The sequence below is a fragment of the Microcaecilia unicolor genome, chromosome 1 (assembly GCF_901765095.1).
Source record: "Microcaecilia unicolor chromosome 1, aMicUni1.1, whole genome shotgun sequence".
Lineage (NCBI taxonomy): Eukaryota > Metazoa > Chordata > Amphibia > Gymnophiona > Siphonopidae > Microcaecilia > Microcaecilia unicolor.
The window spans coordinates 756,507,185-756,531,171 of record NC_044031.1 but is presented as its reverse complement, the minus strand read 5'-3'; the positions used below and the strand labels follow the sequence as shown (position 1 = coordinate 756,531,171).

The following is a 23,987-nucleotide window of genomic DNA, read 5'->3' as shown; positions in this document are numbered from 1 at the left end:
TGAGTAAAAGCAGGCTGCCCCAGACAATAGCACCTGTCACCTTTAAAGCTGACTGGAAATAAAGTTTGGACTTGTCCCCAGGTAGATGCAACTCAAGAGTCCCCTGATCTACCACCAACCTCTCCCAGGCCTCACCAGACAACTGTCCCTAAAAAAGTACTGAATCATCCACTGTTTGAAACTGCACCCACTGCCCAGTGGTGCAACCAAAGAAAATGAAGGGCTGTGATCTCCAAAGAGATCTGCCTGCCCAATATCCAAACCAAGCTGGACAAGAAGTTCACCAAATTTCCAGCCCTGTCTCCACAGCCGACAACTCAGCGGTAGGCACACCGTAGCAGCTCACCAGCTGCAGAAAGCTGCCTGTAGGGACAGAGAGCAGTGCCGAATGGTCTGAGGAAGTCTGAGCCTGGCTTGCAGGGCCCAAAAGAGATGGAGACTAACAACTGAGAAGGGACCGCTGAAGTGGTTTGAAGTGAAAGCTGGCCCATGGCAGAACGTCCAAGATAGAAGCCATTTCGTCCAGAACTGGAATATATGCCCAGACCCTGGGACCTGGAAGGAAAAGAAGATTCTGACTGGGGTGTGAACACAGCAACCCCCCCCTCCTCTCCCAGCCCTGATACAGGAGAGAGATCCCTTCTGAATTGCAGAGGAAGGCTGGGTGGAATCTACCAAGGTTGGCTACTTGCCACTCATTAACTGATTTTTAAGTTTTAGAGCTGTACCGAATAGCATATTTTACTGTTTGAATACGAATAATGGAAAATATTGTTCGACTGAATATAAATAATGGGCATTGAGCTTTAATATAACAAATAATAAAGGAAGCAATGTGAAATCAGAGATTGTGTTTATTTCAGTAGGATTTAGCACAGTAGAGCCTTGGATTATTCGTATTCAAATTTAAATCACTTTTCAGCCAAATATGAATAATGTATTCAGGGCCGCATTGAATCAAATACATGTATTCAGTACAGCCCTAATTTTAGTATATTGCAGATTACCAATAGTAGGTCTACAATTTCATATTTGAGTTTTTAGAATTCTGTGATGAATACCATCTTGACCTGGTTATTCGCTACTGTTTAGCTAGTCAATTTAGTTAAATACATTTTCCAGTTTCACATGTTTGGCTTCAGATCCTCTGAAGAATCATCTCTGAAGTAGTTTCTGAATAGGTATTGCCCCTAAATCCTCTCCAGTAAAGATCACAACAAAGAATATTTTTGGTTTATCCACGTGGGCATAAGTTGCCAGGGAATATAAGTGTTTATATATGGAAGTAAGTGAAACTAGACCATTGTCATTTCCGGTACACTATTGATTCCTGTGTAACCCCCCTGGGGGTTACTATGGTGACGTAAGTTAGTAGAGCTGCCTAAGGTGGGTGGAGTGCATATGATTGACAGTGTTTTATGTATAGGGGTAGGGTTTGAATGGGATAAAAGCATTTGCCATACTGAGAGCGTGGTCTTTGGTTGGCCGAACCCCGCCAGGACCCGTGAACTAGAGGGGGTAGGTATTATGCCCGGCTTCAGAAGCAGGGGCTGAGTTTAGAAATTGATCTCTGCTGAGGAGTAGAGGTTGGAGTGAGGAGGCTCTGGGAAAGGGAAAGAGAGAGAGAGAGGTGAGCAGAACCGCACCTTTGAGGGAAAGGATGGGCAAGGAAGTCCGGTCCTAGAAAACAGTCTGGGAGAAGCCCAGTGAGATGCGTGTCCTGGTGGGTGGGCTTGGGAGGAAAGAACAGAGTGGCCATTTCATGAGATCAAAACTGAAAGACTGAGTATTTGACCAGACTCATATACTACTACTACTCATTTCTATAGCACTACTAGACGTACGCAATGCTTTACACTTCATATGCAGGTACTTCTGCGTCCTTAGAGGGCTCACAATCTAGGGTTGTTTTTTTTGTATCTAGGGTATTGGGTTCACTGACTTGGCCAAGTTCACAAGGAGCTGCAGTGGGAATCGATCCCAGGTTTCCAGGATCAAAGCCCACTGCACTAACCATTAGGCCACTCCTCCACTCCATGTGAATTCTGAAGCCTGTAACCTGACCGACTGTTGAAGATTTTGCATTAAGTTCACCTTCTTAAAATATGCAATCTAGGTGTGAAAGTGGATTCTTTCTGGGATTGTGTTTGAACTACCCAAGGTGGTGGCATAAACCTTCCCCCCCCCCCCCCCCCCTGGAATTAGCCCATCCCTGGCCTGTGCAAAGCTTATCAGAGACTTTTGTACGCCCTCGTCTGGGTGCCTAACTGGCATCTAGGACTACTTGAGCAGGACCAGGGTTACATCTATATAACCTCTCAGATGTTTTATATGGGCTTCTTTTTTTCTGATGGGTGGTGGGGTTCTGCATGGAATCACTGTGCTGATGGCATCTTCCATTGAAGAAAGGACAATCCGACTGCCTTGGCAGACCTAGTTCTAGACAGGAAACCAAGATGGTGGGGCAGGATTCCATATTAGCTGCCTGCACACTCCTCAGCGTGCACTAACTACTCTTTGAGAAACGGGTCACCTAGTTGAGCTGCAGGATAACTTTCTTAAGAGACTTGCCTGTCCATGACTGCAGCCCAGCTCTGCATGCATGGTGTTATTTCCAGCCAAGTGCTAAGTCCGGAATCTGAGGTACTATTTGAAAAGGAAGTGAAGGGGATTGCTTTATAATCCCCCCTATCTCCCACTCTCCCAGAGTGCCTCCTTTTCCTCTCAGCTTCTTCTGTAAAGAGGAGAGAAAAAAAAATGGTAAATCTGGTGTCATTGTAGGTTGTAAGACACACAAATCTGTATACAAATAGCTTATACCTTTCTGTGACTTTTCTACTGCACTTTTCAACAGGTGGCACAGATAACTACCATGTCAGATCTTAAATACTATCATCACTGTTAGGAAAATGTTTTACTGTCGGCATTGCTGATCATAATATGCTGTGCCACCTACTCCTGTCTTGCAGGCACACCGCGTTTTGTTCTTATTTATTTAACTAGGTGTGATCCAGCAGAATCCAAAGAAGCAGCAAAAAGTCCTTGCTTTCCTAGTTCACCCTTCTTACAGTACTTTCCATTCGGAAGAAAGGCATTTTAGTATGGGGTACAGCAGTGTGTGAGTTTCTTGGGGACCATCCTTCAATCATTTATACATTTATTTTTCCCCATATTTTCGTTATTCACTCTACTACTTGTATTGTTTCCAGTAAGATTTGTTTCCCTTCTGCTCTATCCCCTCCTCCACCCTGGCAACCACATCTGGTTTCATTCTCCTTTTTTTATTTTTAAATTGGTTTCCACTTCCACCTCAACACAACAAGCACAGAGTATAACAAGTGGCAAAAAAAAGCATGTGGAGCATGACTGATGGAATTCTTTAGAGCTCCTTTGCAAACGTGTAATTAAATTCTGGAATTTGTTGCCAGAGAATGTAGTAAAAGCAGTTAGCTTAGCGGGGTTTAAAAAAGGTTTGAATAACTTCCTAAAAGAAAAGGCCATAAGCCATTATTAAAATGGGCTTGGGGAAAATCCACTGCTTATTTCTAGGATAAGCAGCATAAAATGTATTGTACTGTTTTGGGATCTTGCCAGATACTTGTGACCTGGATTGGCCACTGTTAGAAACGAGATGCTGGGCTTGATGGACCTTCAGTCTGTCCCAGTATGGCAACGCTTATGTTCTTACATTCATGCGTGTGGCCTCTCTGCATTTGTCTCAGTTGGAGGGCAGAGAGTAAGATTGATTTAGAAAGAAAAATCTTTCCTTTAATATCTGACAGTGACATCTCATGGTTAGATACATTTTCATACTTTTTCATTTTATTAGTTAACCACAGGGTGCCACTGTCCCAAAGCAACAGGTATTGCTGTGTTTTCCTCCAGTAGGTGGCAGTATACACAGCAAATACATCAGTGCTGGTCAACTTCTTGCGATTGTGACAGCTGTAACTGTGCAGAGGCATGTCAGAATGGCATGCCTATATAGTGCCCCCCACCAGGACACATGCTGTTGGAGTCACGACCACCGTTTGAGACATGCTGAACTACATGGTTCAGTCACTAGGTAGAATTTAAAAGAAAGAAAATGAATCTTAATCGGGAAGAGCCAGTCCAGCAGTGATAGGGTTGTAGTGGGGGCTGGGGAAGGTAAGGGTGGGTAATGTTCCTACTGTTAAAATGCCCCCCTTCTGTGTGTATATCTGTAACCAGTAATGGAGAGAGGAGGGGGAGCCATCTCTCTCCTCTTCAATAAGTCCAAAACTTTGCTGCGCGACTCATTTTCCGCCAGAGTCGCTATTATCACATTAGCCCTTCCTTAAGTCACTTCACTGGCTCCCTATCCGTTTCCGCATTCAATTCAAACTTCTCTTATTGACCTATAAGTACATTCACTCTACCGCTCCCCAGTACCTCTCCACTCTTGTCTCTCTCTACGCCCCCCCCCCCCTCGGGTACTCCATTCTGTAGATAAATCTCTCTTGTCTGTCCCCTTCTCCTCTACTGCTAATTCCAGACTCCGTTCCTTTTATCTCGCTGCACCTCACGCCTGGAATAGACTTCCCGAGCCTGTACGTCTAGCCATGTCTTTGGCCGTTTTCAAATCCTGGCTAAAAGCCCACCTCTTTAACGCTGCTTTTGACTCCTAACCACTACTCACTTGCCCACCTCTTTAATTCCCTTACCTCATAGTTCTGTCTGTTAGATTGTGAGCTCTTTGAGCAGGGACTGTCTTTTCAAGTATGGTGTACAGTGCTGCGTATGTGTTGTAACGCTTTAGAAGTGATAAGTAGTAGTAGTAGGGAGCTGGAAATGAGCAGGTCCTTAACTGCTGTGCATGAATGTGTCATTGTTCCTATTCTGCTACTAGATTGGAATCGGCTAGGAAGGCTTTGGGTCATTTTGGGGGGACTTTGTTTCTTGAGAACTCCCAGTCTGATCTGGCCCATTTTCAGCCTTCATGCATCTTCTCCTAGGATTCCCCCCCCCCCTCCCCAAATTTGACCGTGTTCTTACATTTTCAGAGTTATTTTTTCCTTCTCCTAGACATATACACATTTTTTGACCCCTTGTTTATAATTTGTTCTAATTTTCCATTGCATTGGCAGGAATAAAATACAACATAACAAAATGAACAGTATATATTATTTAGAATACAGCAGTGACTTGTGGCCAACAAAGTGATGTCTTGCATTGTAACATAGTAGATGATGGCAGATACCTGCACAGTCCATCCAGTCTGCCCAGTAAGATAAATTCAGAGCATATGATGCAGTATAACATGTAGGCGTCTTTTTTTTTTTTTTTTTTTCTAATCACCAATGGCAGTGTCTTTTTACTAATGGGCCGATGATCAGAAGCAAACGCAGGCGCTAGAGGCAGGTAGCGCCATACTAGTGCCTGCGTTTGCTACCACCCCATGAGCAGAGCCCCCATGCACGTGAAGCAATGCGCTCGTGGGCTCTGAATGCAACTAGCGGGCTCTTTGCGCAAGTATTATGCAAATGTATGCTAAAACCTATTCATCACCCAATGATCAGCGATCAGCCCTCCAAAGATTGGCAAACCCTAGGGTTTGCAGAGCATTGGGTAGGGGGGTGGGGAGATTGACCACGGCCCACTGGGCCACCAGGGACTTCTTGGGAATGCCTGGCTCGGGGCAGGGGTAGTTGGGCCCAGACCTGTCAAACAAGTACGGGAGGATTCGCTCAGGCGCAATCCTGCACTTCTACCCCATGATCAGAGAGAATTGCATGCTTAAATTTGCATGCACTTATCTCTGATCATAGGTGCAGTAAAGCAATGCGCTGTTCCAGCGCTATTTTTAGAGCGCTCTTTGGAACAGCATGGGGCTTTTGATCATCTGCCCGTCTCTTTACTAATCACCTGAGGCAGTGTCATAGCAGGATCTGTCAAAGTGAGCAAGGTATCAGCAAATAACAATATTTTATGCATGGTATCTCCATAGAGAACTCCCTTAATTAGGGCTTGAGTTCTAATCTGAAGTACTAAGGGTTCTACTGGCAAAGCAAATAAAAGGGGGAGAGAGCACATCCCTGTCTGGTTCCTCTTTTAAGCTCAAAGTTTTGTGTAACATCAGTGATTTTCAGGCATGCCAGAGGTGGCTGATAAAGTGCTTGAACCCACCCTGGGTGAGGTCCCTGGATTCTCATTCTGGGAAAGTACTGCAAACTTATATGGCCATGACACTTAAAACACTTCCTCGGCATTAAGGCAGATTGATCTGATCGAGTGGCCAGGCTTATCAAATGGAGGGCCTTTCGAATGATGTCAAATGTTTGCTGGCCTGCTATAAATCCAGACTGATCAGCGTGCACTAGATAAGGCATTTACCTGTTGGAGCCTGGCTGCCTAAATTTTAGTGAAAAATCTTATCGGTGTCCAGGAGTGAGATTGGTCTATACCAGGGGTAGGCAACTCCGGTCCTCTAGAGCCGAAGGCAGGTCAGGTTTTCAGGGTATCCACAATGAATATGCAGGAGATAGATTTGCAAGCACTGCCTCCTTGGTATGCAAATCTCTCTCCTGCATATTCATTGTGGAAAACCTGACCTGCCTGCGGCTCTCGAGGATCGGAGTTGCCTACCCCTGGTCTATACGATCCACAAAGATTAGGGTCCTTAACCAGTTTATGAATTGTCACAACTTCCAGACTCCAAAAGCAAGGTAAGACAGTGTTTTCTACAATAGAGTCTAACACCTGTGTTAATATAGGTTCTAAGTATTTCTGAAAGCACTTACAAAATGTATTCATGTATCCATCTAGTCCAGGAGATTTACCAATGGGGTAGGTCTTTTATAGCTCACAGTGTTTCTTCCTCTGTGATGGACCTAGATAATTTTTGGGCCTCTGCCTCTACCAGATGAGTATTGAATTATCTGTTCAGTAGTAGTTGGTAACTCTCCCTTATATAAGGAGGTATAAAAGGCAACATTCTTCTTGAATTTTGTCGTCAGAAGTTAGAGCCTTTGGCTGGATAGACTTATTACCAAATTCAAAATATTTTTGCAGAGTTTTTGGTGTAGCTTTGTGCAAATGTCCTTTAATTCCAAGTTTGTTAATTTCAGTTTTGCACTATGAAGATCACCAGAAGTATTAGAATTTCACCCCCCCCCCCCCTCCATCTTGCATTGTGTATCTACGTCTGCTATCAATTTGCAGAGCTAATCTTTGTGCGCAGCTTTGGATCTGCCCAGATGTGTTTGTATTGAAATATTACCTCTCATGTCTCGTGTAGCATTTATTTATTTCAGATCCTTAAATGGGTTTGAGGTTAACTGATTATGATTTTACCTTTGGGGCTGGGGTTTTTTGGTACTTAATGATTCGCGTAGATTCCGGCACTCGCTCTCACTGCCCCGCCCTCAAAGGGAAGGGAAGGCTGCATAGTAACGCCACGACCAGAGAACAGAGGACCACGGTGGCGGGAAGCACACAAACCGCCTGACAGGACTCTCACTTTCAAGAAAGTCGAGGTACGGACGGTGCACTACAAATGCTGGCCCCTACCACGACCAAATGCCTTGGATTTGGCTGGGTTTGAGATGGCCGGCATCGGTTTACATTATCGGCGAAAACCAATGCCGGCCATCTCAAACCCGGCCATCTCTGACATTTGGCTGGCCCCAACCGTATTCCCATGACCAAATGCCTTGGATTTGACCGGGTTTGAGATGGCTGGCATTGGTTTCCATTATTGGCAAAAACCGATGCCAGCCATCTCTGACATTTGGCCGTCCCCAACCGTATTATCAAAACGAAAGATGGCCGGCCATCTTTTTCGATAATACGGTTTGGGACCGCTCTTTGCGTCGTTCGACTATGCCCCTCCATGTATATTTCTCCTAACACTTCCCTTAGAAACATTAATGGCATAAGGTCATTTACCTTGCCAGCACCCGTTTCATTTCAATGAGAAACAGGCTTTTTTTTTTTTTTTACTAGTGGTGTAATGAGCCTCATGAATGGGTATCACCGTGCCTGGCTATAATGTATTTAGGAGGTAGAGAGAAGGCAGAAGGCGGGGAGGAATAACTCTGTATGTCAAACACAGTAGTAAACTTTGAGAAACCCAGATACAATCAGTAAAACCTATCCATACCCCCCACCCTTTACAAAGCCACGTTAGTGGCTGCCGGTGCAGTAATTCCGACACAACTCATTCAACGTAAATGGTCTGTGTCGACATTACTGCGTGGCTTTGTAAAAAAAAAAGGGGGGGGTTAGTGTTTTCACGGTTCAATTTGAGCCAGTGGGATGAAGTCCTCTGTGTATAAAGGTCATCCACAACTTGATACATTTATAAAATCATGAGTGGGTAGGAATAGGGATTGCTTGGTTTTAACCTCTCAAGTAACACTGAAACAAGAGGGGGCATTGTGTGAAACTTAACAACCAGCTGATTGAAAACAAATCATAGAAAATATAGTTTGTTTTCATGCAGAGCACCATTAACCTGTGGGTTGGACAAGTTCCTGGAGGAAAAGGCAATAACAGGTAGGCTTGAGAGAGATTTTCTTATTTCCTGAAAATGAATTATGAGATCTAATATTTGGATCTGCTAGATCAGGGGTGGGCAACCTTTCATATAGAGGGCTGCATGTACATCTTTAGGGGGCCGCCCACACAAAATTATCCCCACTTAAAAATTTTGCCCACATATGGTCTCCATCATTTCTCTTCCCCACCCCTGTGGTCTCCAGCATCTCTCTTCATATCTCCCCCTTTTCATCCACCATCCATGCGCTGTGGTTCCCCTCTCCCTTTTCTTCCCCACAATCCATGTGCTATGGTCCCCCATCCCATCATCACCCTTTGTTTCTCTTTCCCTCGCTCACTGCAGGGAGATCTATTTCTCCAAGAAAAGTACCTGACCCAGCTTGCTCAGTACCGGCAATTTAACTTCTGTGTAGAGGAGCCGTGGTTCCACCTGTACGAAGGCCTTGCTGGTCCTGTCCCTCTTGACACATTCCATACATGTTGCGTATGTCAGTGGGGGGCGGGACCAGCAGGGCCTTCATACATAGTAATATAGTAGATGACGACAGATAAAGACCTGTACGGTCCATCCATTCTGCCCAACAAGATAAACTCATATGCGCTACTTTATATGTATACCTGACCTTGATTTGTATCTACCAGGTAGGGGGGAGGGGAAAAGTGAGGAGATAGGTGGGTGTAGTTTAGTTTGGTCTTAGGCTCATGCATGCTTTTCTACACCCATGCAAAATCCATCCTGGGAATTTCCGTCTGCTGCTTTATATTGCAGTCGCAGCGGGCCTTTCTGATACCAACAGGCCACTGAGATATGTCTGGGCGTGGTCTACATTCCTGCTCCTGGTGAGTCCCCTTTGGAGCAGTGCAGCCTCATATGCAATCATAGCTCGTTGGAGGTAGGCCTGTTGCTTGGGCATATGTCCCAAGGTTGAAATCCTTTGTACACTTTTTTTTTTTTTTTTTTAATTTTTGAATGGATTTAAAGCATATGAAAGCTCTCACTAGTTGACTGCATTTATTCTAGCAATCTAAATGGTAAGGTGGTTGGGGGGGGGGGGGGGAGGAAGGTGAGTCACATCTGTGCAGATTGTCATCGGAACCCCATGCAGGCATGTAACATTTTCATGTGGAAGATATTAATACAAAAAAAAAAGCCTTTTGAACTCGAGATCAGTGTAAAAATATAAGGAATATTGAAATGCCAGCAGAGAGGAAATGAGGTTTTGTGGAAAGTAGCCCTGTAGGTGTTCCTGCCTTGATTGTCTCCCCCCCCCCCCCCCCGCCCCCCAAATTCCTATTTTGTGTGGCATTAGCTTAGTCTGAGTCACCTGCAAGGGCTGTAGATGGGGTGCAGAGCTGCTAGCTTGATGTGCTAGTAAGGGTGCCTGATATTCAATGCTTTTAGTTCTAAGGTTGTTTCCGATGACTAGATGCAAGTTTTAGTGGTGGGTGCCTAGTGGCAAATTACAGAGCTGTGGGTACTAAATATAGTGAATTAAAGAGCTAGGGAGGGAGAGAGGCAGGCAAAAAGAGAAAATACACAATAAAGTAACATATGCAAAGTAAATTGATGTCATGGAAGAATATACAGAAGCATTTCACAACACAAAACCTTGCTTACGCATTGGAAGGTTAACATGAACACCAGGATGTTAGTGAGTCTTAAGCGTGCTCTGTTTTTTTTTTTCTGGAGTCCCCTGTGCATTTTCTTTAAATAAATGATCTATTCAGTGTTCAGGAGTAGAAATATATTTAAAAAACTTAGATTGACCAAAATGATAAATGGGATCAAACTCCTCTCATATGAGGAAAGGCTAAAGAGGTTAGGGCTTTTCAGCTTGGAAAAGAGACGGATGAGGGGAGATATGATTGAGGTCTACAAAATCCTGAGTGGTGTAGAACGAGTAGAAGTATCGATTTTTTTTTTTAAACTCGTTCCAAAAGTACAAAGACTAGGGAACACTTGAGGAAGTTACATGGAAATATTTTTAAAACAAATAGGAGGAAATATCTTTTCACTCGACGAAGAGTTAAGCTCTGGAACTCTTTGCCAGAGGAGGTGGTTAACGGCGGTTAGCGTATCTGGGTTTAAGAGAGGTTTGGACAAATTTCTGGAGGAAAAGACCATAGTCTGTTATTGAGACAGACTTGGGAAGCAACTGCTTGCCCTGGGATTTGTAGTATGGAGTGTTGCCATGGTTTGGGTTTCTGCCAGGTACTTGTGACCTGGCTTGGCCACTGTTTGGAAAACAGGGTACAGTAGGGGCAACACAGAGGCAGTTGGGACCAAGACTGGACATCATGGACATACCTACACTTTTCTTAACTTTTCTGTAAAGATGATAAAATTTAATTTACAAGTTGGAAATGAACAGTTGTAGTATTGTTAACTGCCATGAAGGTACTCCACTTGCGGTATATCAACATTAAATAAATGTGGAATAGTAGTGGAAAATTCCAAAAGAGGAGGAAGCTTCTAGTGTGTTTGTGTGTGTGTGTGTGGGGGGGGGGGGGGGGGGGGTAGTGCAGTTCAGTCTATTTTGGGAGAGGATTGCAAAAAGACATGAAAGTAGCTGTTTTTAATGCATCTTGTTGCTTGCAAAATCCTTCGAAAACATCCAGCAGGTTACTGTTAACATACCACATAGTGATCCAAGGTCCTAGAGATGGTTATAAAAAAAAAAAAAAAGCTTGCTGACATCCTGGTCCTGCTGCCACCTATGTTTATCTGAATTTTAATCTTGGTAGACAACAGATCCCTTCCAAAATTCACAACCTGTTCAGAAGGGGTGGGGTGACCAGCAAAATAGAACAGGTACCTTACAGTGGCACCCCATGAAGTGGAGCAGGCATTTTTGGATATGTTGGTCCAGCAAAAAAAGCAGCCAGTGGAAAAAGCCTGCAGCCATCAGAATTTAATTTATTGAAAAAGCAACTGTTGGTAGTAATTGTCAAGCCTCTTAAGACTTGTTAACTGTAGAGCCTCAATATCTTGAAGTATAACCTTGGCACACCAGAACACACCTGAAGTCTGTATTATTCAATAAAGTTTCCTTTATTGAATAAATAAAGATAATTTACAGTCATGATGTTCAGAAGTGTTGCCCCAGGGCACAGAGACTCCTTAATTCTGAGAGCTGTAGCAGTCGTTGAAGGTGGAAATCTGAAGAGAGACAGCTTTATTGCAGAGGTGAGAAATAGTTGAACAGGTAGAGGTAGCTCAGAGCTGAGTGACTGGAGAGTGCACTATCTCATTAGGAAGATATATTCAAGGTAAAAAACCAAGTTCGTTCCAGGGAGTTTTAGCAGGACAAGTGCTGTCTGAAGCAAGATGGAGAATGCCTCATGGAGAGAGGGAGGGGCCAAGAAGGGCTCACACAGGCCCAGGGAGGAGAGGAGGTAAACACCAGTGGGGACAGAGCCTGCCACAAGGTGGCAAGGGTGGTCCCAGAGGATAGCCCTCGATTGGAGGGGAAGGTCGTACCTGGCTGACCTCTCAGGACAGAGATAGTAAGAATGACCAGGAAATGATAGCTGGTAGACAAAGGAGCCAAGCTTGGCTGAGAAAGAGAGGAGGTCTGGGCAGCAGCACAAACCAATGGTAACAGTTCTTATACAGACAGGCAAGTGTGGCTGCATTGCCTGTGAACTACATTACACACAATGCATTGCTCGCGTATCTTTGCAGTGGGAACTGCAGCAATGAAGATCCTTAGAAATGAGAATGACAGTAAAGGCATTAAACACATTTTAGGATCACATTATAAACCAGTCCAAGGCTGTCAGAGCACAGATCAGTAACGCATAACAGTGTGTCCGTCTTCTATTATTCAATTGTAAAATAACTGCCTGACGTGTTTCGGCAACATGTGCCTGCATCGGAAGCAAAATCATTTTCTGGACCCCCCCCCCCAGAAGAGCAGGAAGGCAAGTGATCTGAAAGATCCAAGATGGCGAAAGCAGACCAGCAAAGTAAATCAGTTATCAATGTTGCGGTGAATACGTTTTTGATGGCGGACATTCTTCGCTGTTCTGCTCCTTCTTCCAGGCAGAACTGTTGGCCTGTTAGGGAAAACCATGACGAAGAACTCATTGTAAATGTACTTGTTCAGCATAATCTGAACAGGAAGATTTTTATTTGGGATGGAGTCAGGGAATAAGGACACAGGAGTAGAAAATGTGTGGGATTGTTCATGGGAAGTTTTTTTTTTTTTTTTTCTTCCTGATAATAAAGGGCAGTTTGTGGCCTTCTCAGAATGAAGTGGCTAATTTTTTTTTAATTTTTTTTTTCGGTGATCCACCTACGTTTATTGCTATGCATCCAAGCATGTTACCAATTGTGTGTGTTGCAGTCCTTGCAAAAGTGCTGTCAGAAAACACTGATCTTGACTGTCAGTTAGAACTCTTGAACCAAAATCTTTAATGCAGGGAGTCAAAGGAAATGACTTATAGTCCAGAAGTGTTGAACAAGACCTTCTGCCCAGACTGTTCTCAACTAGCTCACTCTGTATGCAAAATGAAGCAGGATGATCTCTGCACCAAGCTGAGAGAGTAGATGTTGTAAATAACTTTTAAACTGGTGAAAGTTTGATGATACAAAGGCTTTGAAAGGCTCATGCAGCAAGTTTCAGCGTTAAACTACAATTCATAGAGAAGCATGCTGCAGACAGATTCCCCTTGCTGGAAGGAGAGAAGAGTGTGTGTGTGTGGTGGTGGTGGCGGGGGGGGGGGGAGGGCAACTACCCCAGTAAGCCTAGAGGTTCACGCTTTCCAATAGGGTGAGTCCCATGAGACACAGGCTTTTTCTGAGCACATGTCCCAGTTCCCTATTATAGTGGACTACAGAATGACATATTTGTAGTCCTGTCCTATTTGAAGACACAGGGACTGAACCTGGCTATAACCAATATTTATTTACTAGTAAAAAAGGCCCGTTTCTGACACAAATGAAACGGGCGCTAGCAAGGTTTTCCTTGGAGTGTGTATGTTTCAGAGAGTGTGTGTGAGTGACTGTGTGAGAGAGAGAGAGTGAATGTTCGTGTGTGTGACAGATAAAGAGTGAGACTGGGTGCGAGTGTGTCTGTGTGAGAGAGTGTGTGTGTTTCTGCTCTCTCCCCTGCCCCCCCCCCCCACTAGCCACCCAGTGATTCTCCTCGCTCCCCTGATTACCTCCGTCGAAGAGGTAGCGTTATTGAAAGCCCTGCCCCTCTCTAACCTTCCTTTTGAGTTCGTTCCCTCAGTCCCACCCTTGAGGAAAGAGGAAATGATGTCAGAAGGTGGGACTCTGAGGGAATGAACTCGAAGGGAAGGCTGGAGACAGGCAGGGCTTTCAATGACACGGCCGCTTCGACGTAGGTAATCAGGGGAATGAGGAGAATCGCTAGGTGGCTGGGGGGGGGGGGCAGGGGGGAGAGGAGAATCGCTGGGTGGCTCGGTAGAGACCTGTGAAGTGACGTATGCGCAGAACGTCGGTCACAGCTCATTTATATAGCAGGATTGGTTATTTATTTAATATATGCATATAAATAACAAGCCATCTGCTTCCTTGCAAATGGGGACAGAACTGTGTGTTTGTGTACACGCGCTTGTATAAGCAGCACAGTATAATTTCCCATAATTCCCCCCCCTCAAAAAAAAAAAAAAAAGCTGCGTGAATACTTTGCCTGGCAGTTAAACTGTAAATATGGACTTTTACTCTAGCGTGCTGGGTGAGCGCTGATGTAGGGAAGTGCATGTATGGAGCTCACTTAATTTGAATGGAATGGGGGAAATTTATAATTAAAAGCAAGCAAGCAAGTTTTGACTATTCTGTGCATATATAATACACAAAGGAGGGGGGAGGGGCGCAAATATACACCCTGAGGAGGTAGAGACCCTGAGTTGGCCCACTGACAATTAGATGTCTGGCGATTTCCAGTGATTGTCAGGGCTGAAAGGAGACCCATCATGGTAAGAGGCTTTGCATAATCGGGTAACATAGGTGACAGGTAAAAATACTTGTCTGCCTGTGTTTGGATTCGTTAGTATTTTTTTCCTCTTTGACTTCTGTGGCCTTTGCTGTTGATGAAACCAATTACATTTTTTTTTTAATGATCTTGCATATTGACTGTTGTCGTCTGTTGGTTTTTGTATTGTGGTAATGTGGAGTGGTGTTGACTTGTCCTACACGCCATACTTTTTCTGTGGATTTAGGGGCCAATGGCTGAGACCTTTTCATCCCTCTTTCTCCTATCCTGTTTCCACTCAAGATGAAGGGGGGAGGGAAAGATCTCCAAGATCTGTGGCAGCTTAATTAGGGGCCAGATTTATCATTCCATGTCTAAGGGAAAAAGAGAGCTTAGTAAATATGGCCTTTAACGAGCTGCTGTAGACGTCCTCATCTAGTCTTCCTCCATCATTCTCCAGGATCTCTCTCTGCCATTGATTTCTCTCCCCTATTCCACCATCTCGCGCCTCCCTCAGAATCGACCAATCCCTCAGCTAGTCTATTACCCAGGAAGCCAGTTTGCCACCTCCCCAGCCCTTAGTAACTTACCCTGCTTGCTCTCACCACTCAGCAAGGGATAAATGAAGTCAGCTCCCCACCCCAAAATAAGTGCATCCTTCATCAGTTAGTCCTCGCCACTGAGGAAGGAAGTCAGCCATGTAATCACTTAAATCCCCTCCCCTCTCAAGCAGTTAACCAGTAAGTCCCCTCCCCACCAAAGCTGCCTATTCCTAGTCATCTGGACCCAATCTTTCCTGAACAAGCAGGTGTTATCTTCTCCTACCAGCAGATGGAGCTAGAGAGAACTGTTCTTTTCCAGTGCATTCACTGGTATAACTTTCAGGTACTTGGTGGAAAACTCCAGTTATTTCTCTACCCTGCTAAAACTTCCTGTTGGTCCAGCTTCTTGCCTTCAACCTCACCTTGACCTGCCACTGCTGCTGTTAATTCTGATGCTGCTTTCTCCTTACCTCACACAGCTCTCAGCACTTTTGAGCTGTGCAAGAATTCACACTGATCTTAGGGTGTCAAGTCTCATGAGACCAGATCGAGTGCCTGCATTGTCCGGCTCAGCCTCACAGAAAGCCAAGTAGTGCAAAGAGAGCGCAACAGTATTACTTCTAGCTGTGATAAAAAAAAGAGGGAGGAAGAACCCTGGGAACAAGAGGGCAAAATTTCTAGGTACCAAAATGAAAAATGACCTTGTGTCTGGGATTTGCTGAGCCATGTGCTATCCAGGTGTGTAACATAGTAAATGACGGCAGATAAAGACCTGAACGGTCCATCCAGTCTGCCCAACAGCCAGTGAACTGCATTTTTTTGTGTGTGTGATACTGTATAATGCATTGCAGCAGGTTTGTGACATGTTTGTAAGGAGAACATTTTTATTTTAATTTTCTTTTTTTGGGCTGGTGACATCAGGTATGCAAACATTCCACAGTTCTCTCTTCAGAGGTTAACATTACCTTTAGCCTGGTCTTGTACTGTAGTTGGTGACATGTATATATTTCTGTGTATTGAAGGAGCCATGCAGATGCAAATAAGCACCATGAAATTGATGAGCTTTTCGTAACACTTACATCGGTGGTTCCCAAACCAAGTCCTGGAGGCACCCCAACCAGTCAGGTTTTCAGGATACCCACAATGAATATTCATGAGAGAGAATTGCATGCACTACCTCAACTGCATTCAAATCCCTATCTAATATAATAATTTGCACCTCCAACGTTCTGAAGCTGACTCCATGGCAGTGAAGCCGTGTAGTGTGCGTAGGGTTCGTAATCGCACTCTAGATCACTGCCCCGCCCTCGAGGGAACTCTGTGGTTTTGCTTCTGTTTCTGCAGTTCCTGTGGTCCCGCCCTTCTGCAAATAGGACCAGAGGAACAGCTGAAACAAGCGGCGTCTGTACTTGCTGCACTTCAGTGTTGCCGGACGAGCAGGAGGTAAAACTTTTTAAACAGCAGCTGCCACGTACGAAGGGCTGGGGCACCCGCACATGTCCTCCTTGCTGTTGGAGGCCACAGAGATAGAGGGAGGGAGGCGCTGGCTGGTGGAAATGGGAGGAGGGGGGGCGGACATCGGAGGAGAGGGGGGGTCCTGAGACGAGAGGGGGAGGGGGCTCCTGAGACGAGGGGAGGAGGGGGGAGAACATTAAAGGCAGAAGGTCATTACCTTGCTAGTGCCCGTTTCATTTCAATGAGAAACGGGCTTTTTTTTTACTAGTCATAAATATTCATTGCAGGTATCCTGGAAACCTGACTGGATGGGGTGCCTCAAGGACCAGGTTAGGAAACCACTGACTTAACGTTTTAAAGATGTGCCTAATCCTTTCTGCTCCCTTCTGAAGTAGAAATAACACCTAATGAGATCCTGGAGCTATCTGTTGAGGAAAAAAAGATGGTGATGTCAGTAATGCTTGTAAGGTTTTAGTGAGTAGAATCCAATTTCTCATTTTTTCCCCCCTTTTTTAACAGTTTGTGCGCTAGGCATGGACATTCGTAATGATGTCCACGAACTGAGGCGGTTGGAGAACTGCACGGTGATCGAGGGCTACCTCCAGATCCTGCTGATCTCCAATGGCAAGGCTGAGGATTTCCGCAACCTCCGCTTCCCGAAGCTCACCGTCATCACTGATTACCTACTGCTGTTTCGTGTCTCAGGTTTGGAGAGCCTTAGTGACCTGTTCCCTAACCTCATGGTCATCCGGGGGAGGAATCTTTTCTACAATTACGCCCTGGTGATCTTTGAGATGACAGACCTCAAGGACATCGGGCTGTACAACCTGAGAAACATCACACGGGGTGCTATCAGGATTGAGAAGAACTCCGACCTGTGCTATCTGTCCACTGTGGACTGGTCCCTTGTTTTGGATGGAGTGAACAACAATTACATTGTTGGGAATAAGCCACCAAAGGAATGCGGAGACATGTGTCCAGGCATGACGGAAGAAAGCGGTCTGTGTGAGAAGACCCCTATTAACAAGGACTACAACTACCGCTGCTGGTCTGCCAACCGCTGCCAGAAAGGTAAGAGCCAACGAGCTTGTAGGGCTCCAGAGACTCTAATGTGCTCCTAGTCCTGTGTGTCCAAAAAAGGAATTTACAAGTGCAAAAGTAGAATCTGTGGCAAGGCCTGAATTCCATTTAATGGTGGCTATGTTTGTATTTTGGCATAAAAAATAAAATATTAACATTTTTTTGCCAAGCAGTGAGCCTGGAGATTGATCGTGCCGATCTCCTTTTGCACCATATTGCTGCTCTTGGGTGCCATCAGCTATCACTGGGTATCTGGAGGTGATTTAAAATACGGTGTTCTATTCAGGGAACTGACTTTCTTGTTATCTCCATGGCATCCTGTTGGGAGCAGCATCAGTAATACCGTTAATATGAACTGGGTGTGAGGGGAGCAAGACTGAGGTCTTCCTAAACTTTGCTAGCATTGGCTCCCTTTTAATTGTATAGTGATAAGTGTATGTGGAGGGAGGAGGAGTAAAGGCATATCATCTGACTTTACGTACTTTTTGCACACAGGTTTGCTAATCTTTGGTAGGGCAGAATCTCGGTTAAGAATTCCTGTATGATAGTGGGGGAGGGAAGGGTGATGCGATTGGGTCAAATGCAAATAGAGTTGAAGTCTGTTCCATCTTTTGCATGTTTGGGGGTTTTTTTTCCCTTGAAAAAATGAATATACTCGGGTACAAAGGGGGGGAGGGGGGATGTAACTGAAGAAGACCGCATACGCCTGCAAATGAGCAGAAAAGGAGATGGCACTTAACTCATAATTAATATGAATATGCAAAGATTTTCACACAGACTTGACTTATGCAGGTAAGCAGATCTAGAAATAAACAGAAAAGAGTATGTTGGTGTCTTGACATCCTGCTGGCTCGTTTTCATCCCAGTAGCTTGTGGTCCTGCCAACTAAGAAATATATCCAGATGTGATAGACCTAACAGAAGCAGTCCAGGACAAAAGCAAGGAAGGGGTTAAACTACAAAAGCAAGAGTAATAAACTGTTTGTTTTTTGTTTTTTTGTTTTTTTTTTGGTGGTGGGGGGGGGGGGGGGGGGAGATGTTAAGCTGCTGGTCAATACTGAACTGTAAGACAAAAAAAACCCCACAAGTGCAAGAAGCTCCCAATTAGAAAATCAGCAACAAAGAAGTTTCTTAAAAAAAAAACTAAGTGACATCACTTCACCCTGGCTGATAAATTCGCTAACACAAAAAGTGGAGAAAAAAGACCTTGGTAAACAAACCCAGCTGCTCACGAATGTATTAGAGCTAAGGGCAAAATCACCCATCATAAGTTAAGAAAAAAAAACTCCACTATAATTAGCAAAAAAATCAGGCAGTGTAAAAAATCGCCAGCAAAATCAACAGGGAAACCAACACATGGCTATACAATTTAACAAGTAGAACAGCAATGCTTAGCTTTTTTTTCAACCCCTCAGTTTTGCCAAGATCCAAAACTTCAATTCAGCATTGCCAATGAACAAACGCAAGACACAAATTCCTGCTTCGCATTGTTGCTTCAGGGGAAAACAACCCTGTTGTATGGCAGCAGATCTGGTCAGAGGTTATACTTAAGCCCCATCTTATTTGGGAGAGACATTTAACATCTTTCTATGTGGTAAAACTGAACTATTGCATAATTAGGTTCTTTTAAGTCATCCTTCTGTATGTAACGTGAATTATGCTAGATTTTTGTCCACATCTAATTCTTATTGAGCAGTTTCCTTATGGAATGCTCTTGATCTCCGAGCAATTAGAGATTCCTTAGCGTCCCTACAGCCCGGCCCAGAATGTGACTGATGGGTTGTGTAGGCCTTTCAGCAGGTGGAAACTGAAAAAAACTGTGACTCTAGGAGCCAATAAAAGCCCTTGCCAGCCAGAGAAAGATCCAGTAATCTCAGTCTCCAGCAGGTGGAAGGTGGTGAGCCCTTCATTCTCATACTTAATTTCTTTTATTCTTTATTCTTGTCTGATATTTCTTGATTCCTGTGCATCTTTAAAAAAAAAAAACAAAAAACTGGTTTTCTGAGGCAGAGGTCCGTGGGGGGTCTCTTGGTGCATCGGGGGTCTTATACTCAGGAGGCTCCCTCCCCACTTTCCCTCCCTGATACTTGGTGCTGTCTGCGTTAGTTGCTAGAATTCTTATTTAAAAAAAAAGAAAAGAAAAGGATCGATTCCTCAAGCTCTTCAGGGGAAGAACCTTTGAGATGGGGAGAGGCAGCCATTAAGGGTAAAAGTCTAGGAAACCAGCCGGCCTGCGTTTGCTGTTCGGTGTTGTGCTGTAGTCGGTTCCTTTAAAACTAGCAGTGCAGCTCCTTTCTCAGTCGCGCCTTTTGTTTTCGGTTTCAGATCAGCTGTTGGCGATGTCGGAGAAACTCCGCCGATGCTCCGTCCGTCAGCAGCAGGGTCTGGGCATGAGTAGGGTGTGTAAATACTGCACTGCTGCGGAGGAGCAAGGGTGTAGGATCTGGGAAATCGTCCGGGGGGGGGGGGGGGGGGGGGGGGGGTCTGTTCGGGCGTTAGGCGGTTGCGTCTCCCTTGCTCCCGGTGCCATTTTCAGCGGGGAAACGCCGCCATGTTGGATTCCTCGTTGCCGACTGCACCTCAAGCTCCTTCATTGCTGGGCCTATGTCGGCTATTCAAACACCCGTTTTGGCATCGGGTGAAGGAGGTTTTCCTCCGGAGTTTGTGGTACAGATGTACCAAGCTTTTCTGCTCCACAAAGCCACTCCTGTGCATTTTCCAGAGAAAAGTACATTAGTGCCATACTGGGAAAAGACCAAGGGTCCATCGAGCCCAGCATCCTGTCCATGACAGCGGCCAAGGGCACCTGGCAAGCCCCCCAATGCATAAACACTCTACACGTGTTATTCCTGGAATTGTGGACTTTCCCAAGTCCATTTAGTAGCGGTTTATGGACTTGTCCTTTAGGAAACCGTCCATAAACTCTGCTAAGCTAACCGCCTTCACCACTTTCTCCGGCAATGAATTCCAGAGTTTAATTATACGTTGGGTGAAGAAACATTTTCTCCGATTTGTTTTAAATTTACTACACTGTAGTTTCATCGCATGCCCCCTAGTCCTAGTATTGTCGGAAAGCTTGAACAGACGCTTCACATCCACCTGTTCCACTCCACTCATTATTTTATATACCTCTATCATGTCTCCCCTCAGCCGTCTCTTCAAGCTGAATAGCCCTAGCCTCCTTACTCTTTCTTCATAGGGAAGTCGTTCCATCCCCGCTATCATTTTAGTCGCCCTTCGCTGCACCTTTTCCAATTCTACTATATCTTTCTTGAGATGCGGCGACCAGAATTGAACACAATACTCAAGGTGCGGTCGCACCTTGGAGCGATACAACGGCATTATAACATCTTCACACCTGCTTTCCATACCTTTCCTAATAATACCCAACATTCTATTCGCTTTCCTAGCCGCAGAAGGTTTCAGTGTATTATCGACGACGACACCCAGATCCCTTTCTTGGTCCGTAACTCCTAACGTGGAACCTTGCATGACGTAGCTATAATTCGGGTTCTTTTTCCCCATATGCATCACCTTGCACTTGCTTACATTAAACGTCATCTGCCATTTAGCCGCCCAGTCTCCCAGTCTCGTAAGGTCCTTTTGTAATTTTTCACAATCCTGTTGCGATTTAACAACTTTCAATAACTTTGTGTCATCAGCAAATTTAATTACCTCGCTAGTTACTCCCATCTCTAAATCATTTATAAATATATTAAAAAGCAGCTGTCCTAGCACAGACCCCTGAGGAACCCCACTAACTACCCTTCTCCATTGTGTGAATACTGCCCATTTAATCCCACTCTGTGTCCTGTCTATAACAAGGTGTTCGTTAGCACTATAATCTCCACCCCCTGGTCTTTCTTTGAGTAAGTGGGAGCACAGGTCTTGCACTACTTTCGCTGCATCTCTGAACTGCTCTTCTTCAGGTATGCCTTTAAATCGAAGGTTGCATCTCCGTGAGCGATTTTCCAAATCCTCTACTGTATATTCCAAGTCCATTCTCCTTTGCTGTTCTTTTTTAAGAGCCTCCTGCAAGGCTTGCATTTCCTCTCCCATCGTGTCCATTCTCTCCTCTGTCTCAGCAACCCTGGACCCCATCTCCTTTAGCTCTTCGTGGAGCTCTGCCACAGAAGACTGTATGCTCCTTCTGGTAGCTATCATCTCAGCCTTTAATTCTTTAAACCATCTGGCTATCTCCGATTTATCAATTTCTGCACCACTCACTGTCAGCTCCTCGGGTTCGGATTCTGATTCTCCCACCGCCATTTTGCTGCCTCGTGGCACCGATCGCGGAGCAGCGACTTTTCCCGCTCTGTCTTTCTCTGCTATGTATTTAAACTTAGCGAGCCGCTTTCTCGCTGCCATGCTGTGTAGCTACCTTCGCGTGCTGTTCTGAGGGTTCTGCGCTTCGTTTTTTGGGGAAGTTATTTAAATTTCAGCCTCGTCGAGATCGGAGCTCTACCATCAGGCGTCCATCTCCGTGCGCTGACGTCACTTCCTCTATCCTATCCTTCAACCAGTTTTTAATCCACAATAGGACATTTCCTCCTATCCCATGACCCTCCAATTTCCTCTGTAGCCTTTCATGAGGTACCTTGTCATACACCTTTTGAAAATCCAGATACACAATATCAACCGGCTCCCCTTTGTCCACATGTTTGTTTACTCCTTCAAAGAATTGAAGTAAATTGGTCAGGCAAGATTTCCCCACACAAAAGCCGTGCTGACTTGGTCTCAGTAATCCATGTCCTCGGATGTGCTCTGTAATTTTGTTTTTAATAATAGCCTCTACCATTTTCCCCGGCACCGACGTCAGACTCACCGGTCTATAATTTCCCGGATTGCCCCGGAGCCTTTTTTAAAAATCGGTGTTACATTGGTCACCCTCCAATCTTCCGGTACCACGCTCGATTTTAAGGATAAGTTGCATATCACTAGCAGTAGCTCCGCAAGCTCATTTTTCAGTTCTATCAGTACTCTAGGATGAATACCATCCGGTCCAGTAGATTTGCTACTCTTCAGTTTGCTGAACTGCCCCATTACATCCTCCAGGTTTACCGTGAAGTCAGTAAGTTTCTCTGACTTGTCCGCTTGAAATACCATTTCCGACACTGGTATCCCACCCAAATCTTCCTCGGTGAAGACCGAAGCAAAGAATTCATTCAGTCTCTCCGCTACATCTTTGTCTTCCTTGATCGCCCCTTTTACCCCTCGGTCATCCAGCGGCCCAACCGATTCTTTTGCCGGCTTCCTGCTTTTAATATACCGAAAAAATTTTTTACTATGTTTTTTTTTTGCCTCTAATGCTATCTTTTTTTCGTAATCCCTCTTGGCCTTCTTTATCTGCGCCTTGCATTTGCTTTGACACTCCTTATGCTGCTGCTTGTTATTTTCAGACGGTTCCTTCTTCCATTTTCTGAAGGCGTTTCTTTTAGCCCTAATAGCTTCCTTCACCTCACTTTTCAACCAGGCCGGATGTCTTTTGGACTTCCTTCTTTCTTTTCTAATTCGCGGAATATGAATGGCCTGGGCCTCCAGGATGGTATTTTTGAACAGCGTCCACGCTTGTTGTACTGTTTTTACTCTCTCAGTTGCCCCCCTAAGTTTTTTTTTTTTTTTTACCGTTCTTCTCATTTTATCATAGTCTCCTTTTTTAAAGTTAAACGCTAACGTATTTGACTTTCTGTGTACAGTTACTTCAAGGTCGATATCAAAACTGATCATGTTATGATCACTGTTATCAAGCGGCCCCAGTACCATAACGTCCCTCATCAGATCATGCGTTCCACTAAGGACCAAGTCTAGAATTTTTCCTTCTCTCGTCGGCTCCTGCACCAGCTGCTCCATAAAGCTGTCCTTGATTTCATCAAGGAATTGTACCTCTGTAGCGTGTCCCGATGTTACATTTACCCAGTCTATATTTGGATATATATATATATATTTTTTTGTTTTGTTACATTTGTACCCCGCGCTTTCCCACTCATGGCAGGCTCAATGCGGCTTACATGGGAGTCGCCCATTATTATCACATTGCCCATTTTGTTCGCGTCTCTGATTTCTTTTATCATATCTGCGTCTACCTGCTCATCCTGGCGAGGCGGACGGTAGTACACTCTTATCACCGTTTTTTTCCCTTTTATACATGGAGTTTCAACACACAATGATTCAAAGGTGTGATTTGTATCCTGCTGAATTTGTAATCTATCTGAGTCAAGGCTCTCGTTAATATACAATGCTACCCCTCCACCAGTCTGGTCCACCCTATCACTACGATATACTTTGTACCTCGGTATGACAGTGGTCCACCAGGTGTCAGTAATGCCTATTATATCCAATTTTTCATTTAGTGCAATATATTCCAACTCTCCCATCTTATTTCTTAGACTCCTAGCATTTGCATATAGACATTTCAGAGTATGTTTGTTGTTCTTGTTTGCATGATGCTT

At 44.7% G+C, this 23,987-nt stretch overlaps 1 protein-coding gene across 1 annotated transcript in view; it reads left to right on the top strand.

The window, feature by feature from the left end:
• IGF1R (insulin like growth factor 1 receptor) overlaps window positions 1-23,987 on the top strand; it is a 665,430-nt gene that overhangs the window by 85,630 nt on the left and 555,813 nt on the right. The window contains exon 2 of the mRNA XM_030189730.1: window positions 16,979-17,530. Coding sequence (XP_030045590.1) covers window positions 16,979-17,530 — 552 coding nt within the window. The remainder of the gene's footprint in view (window positions 1-16,978; window positions 17,531-23,987) is intronic.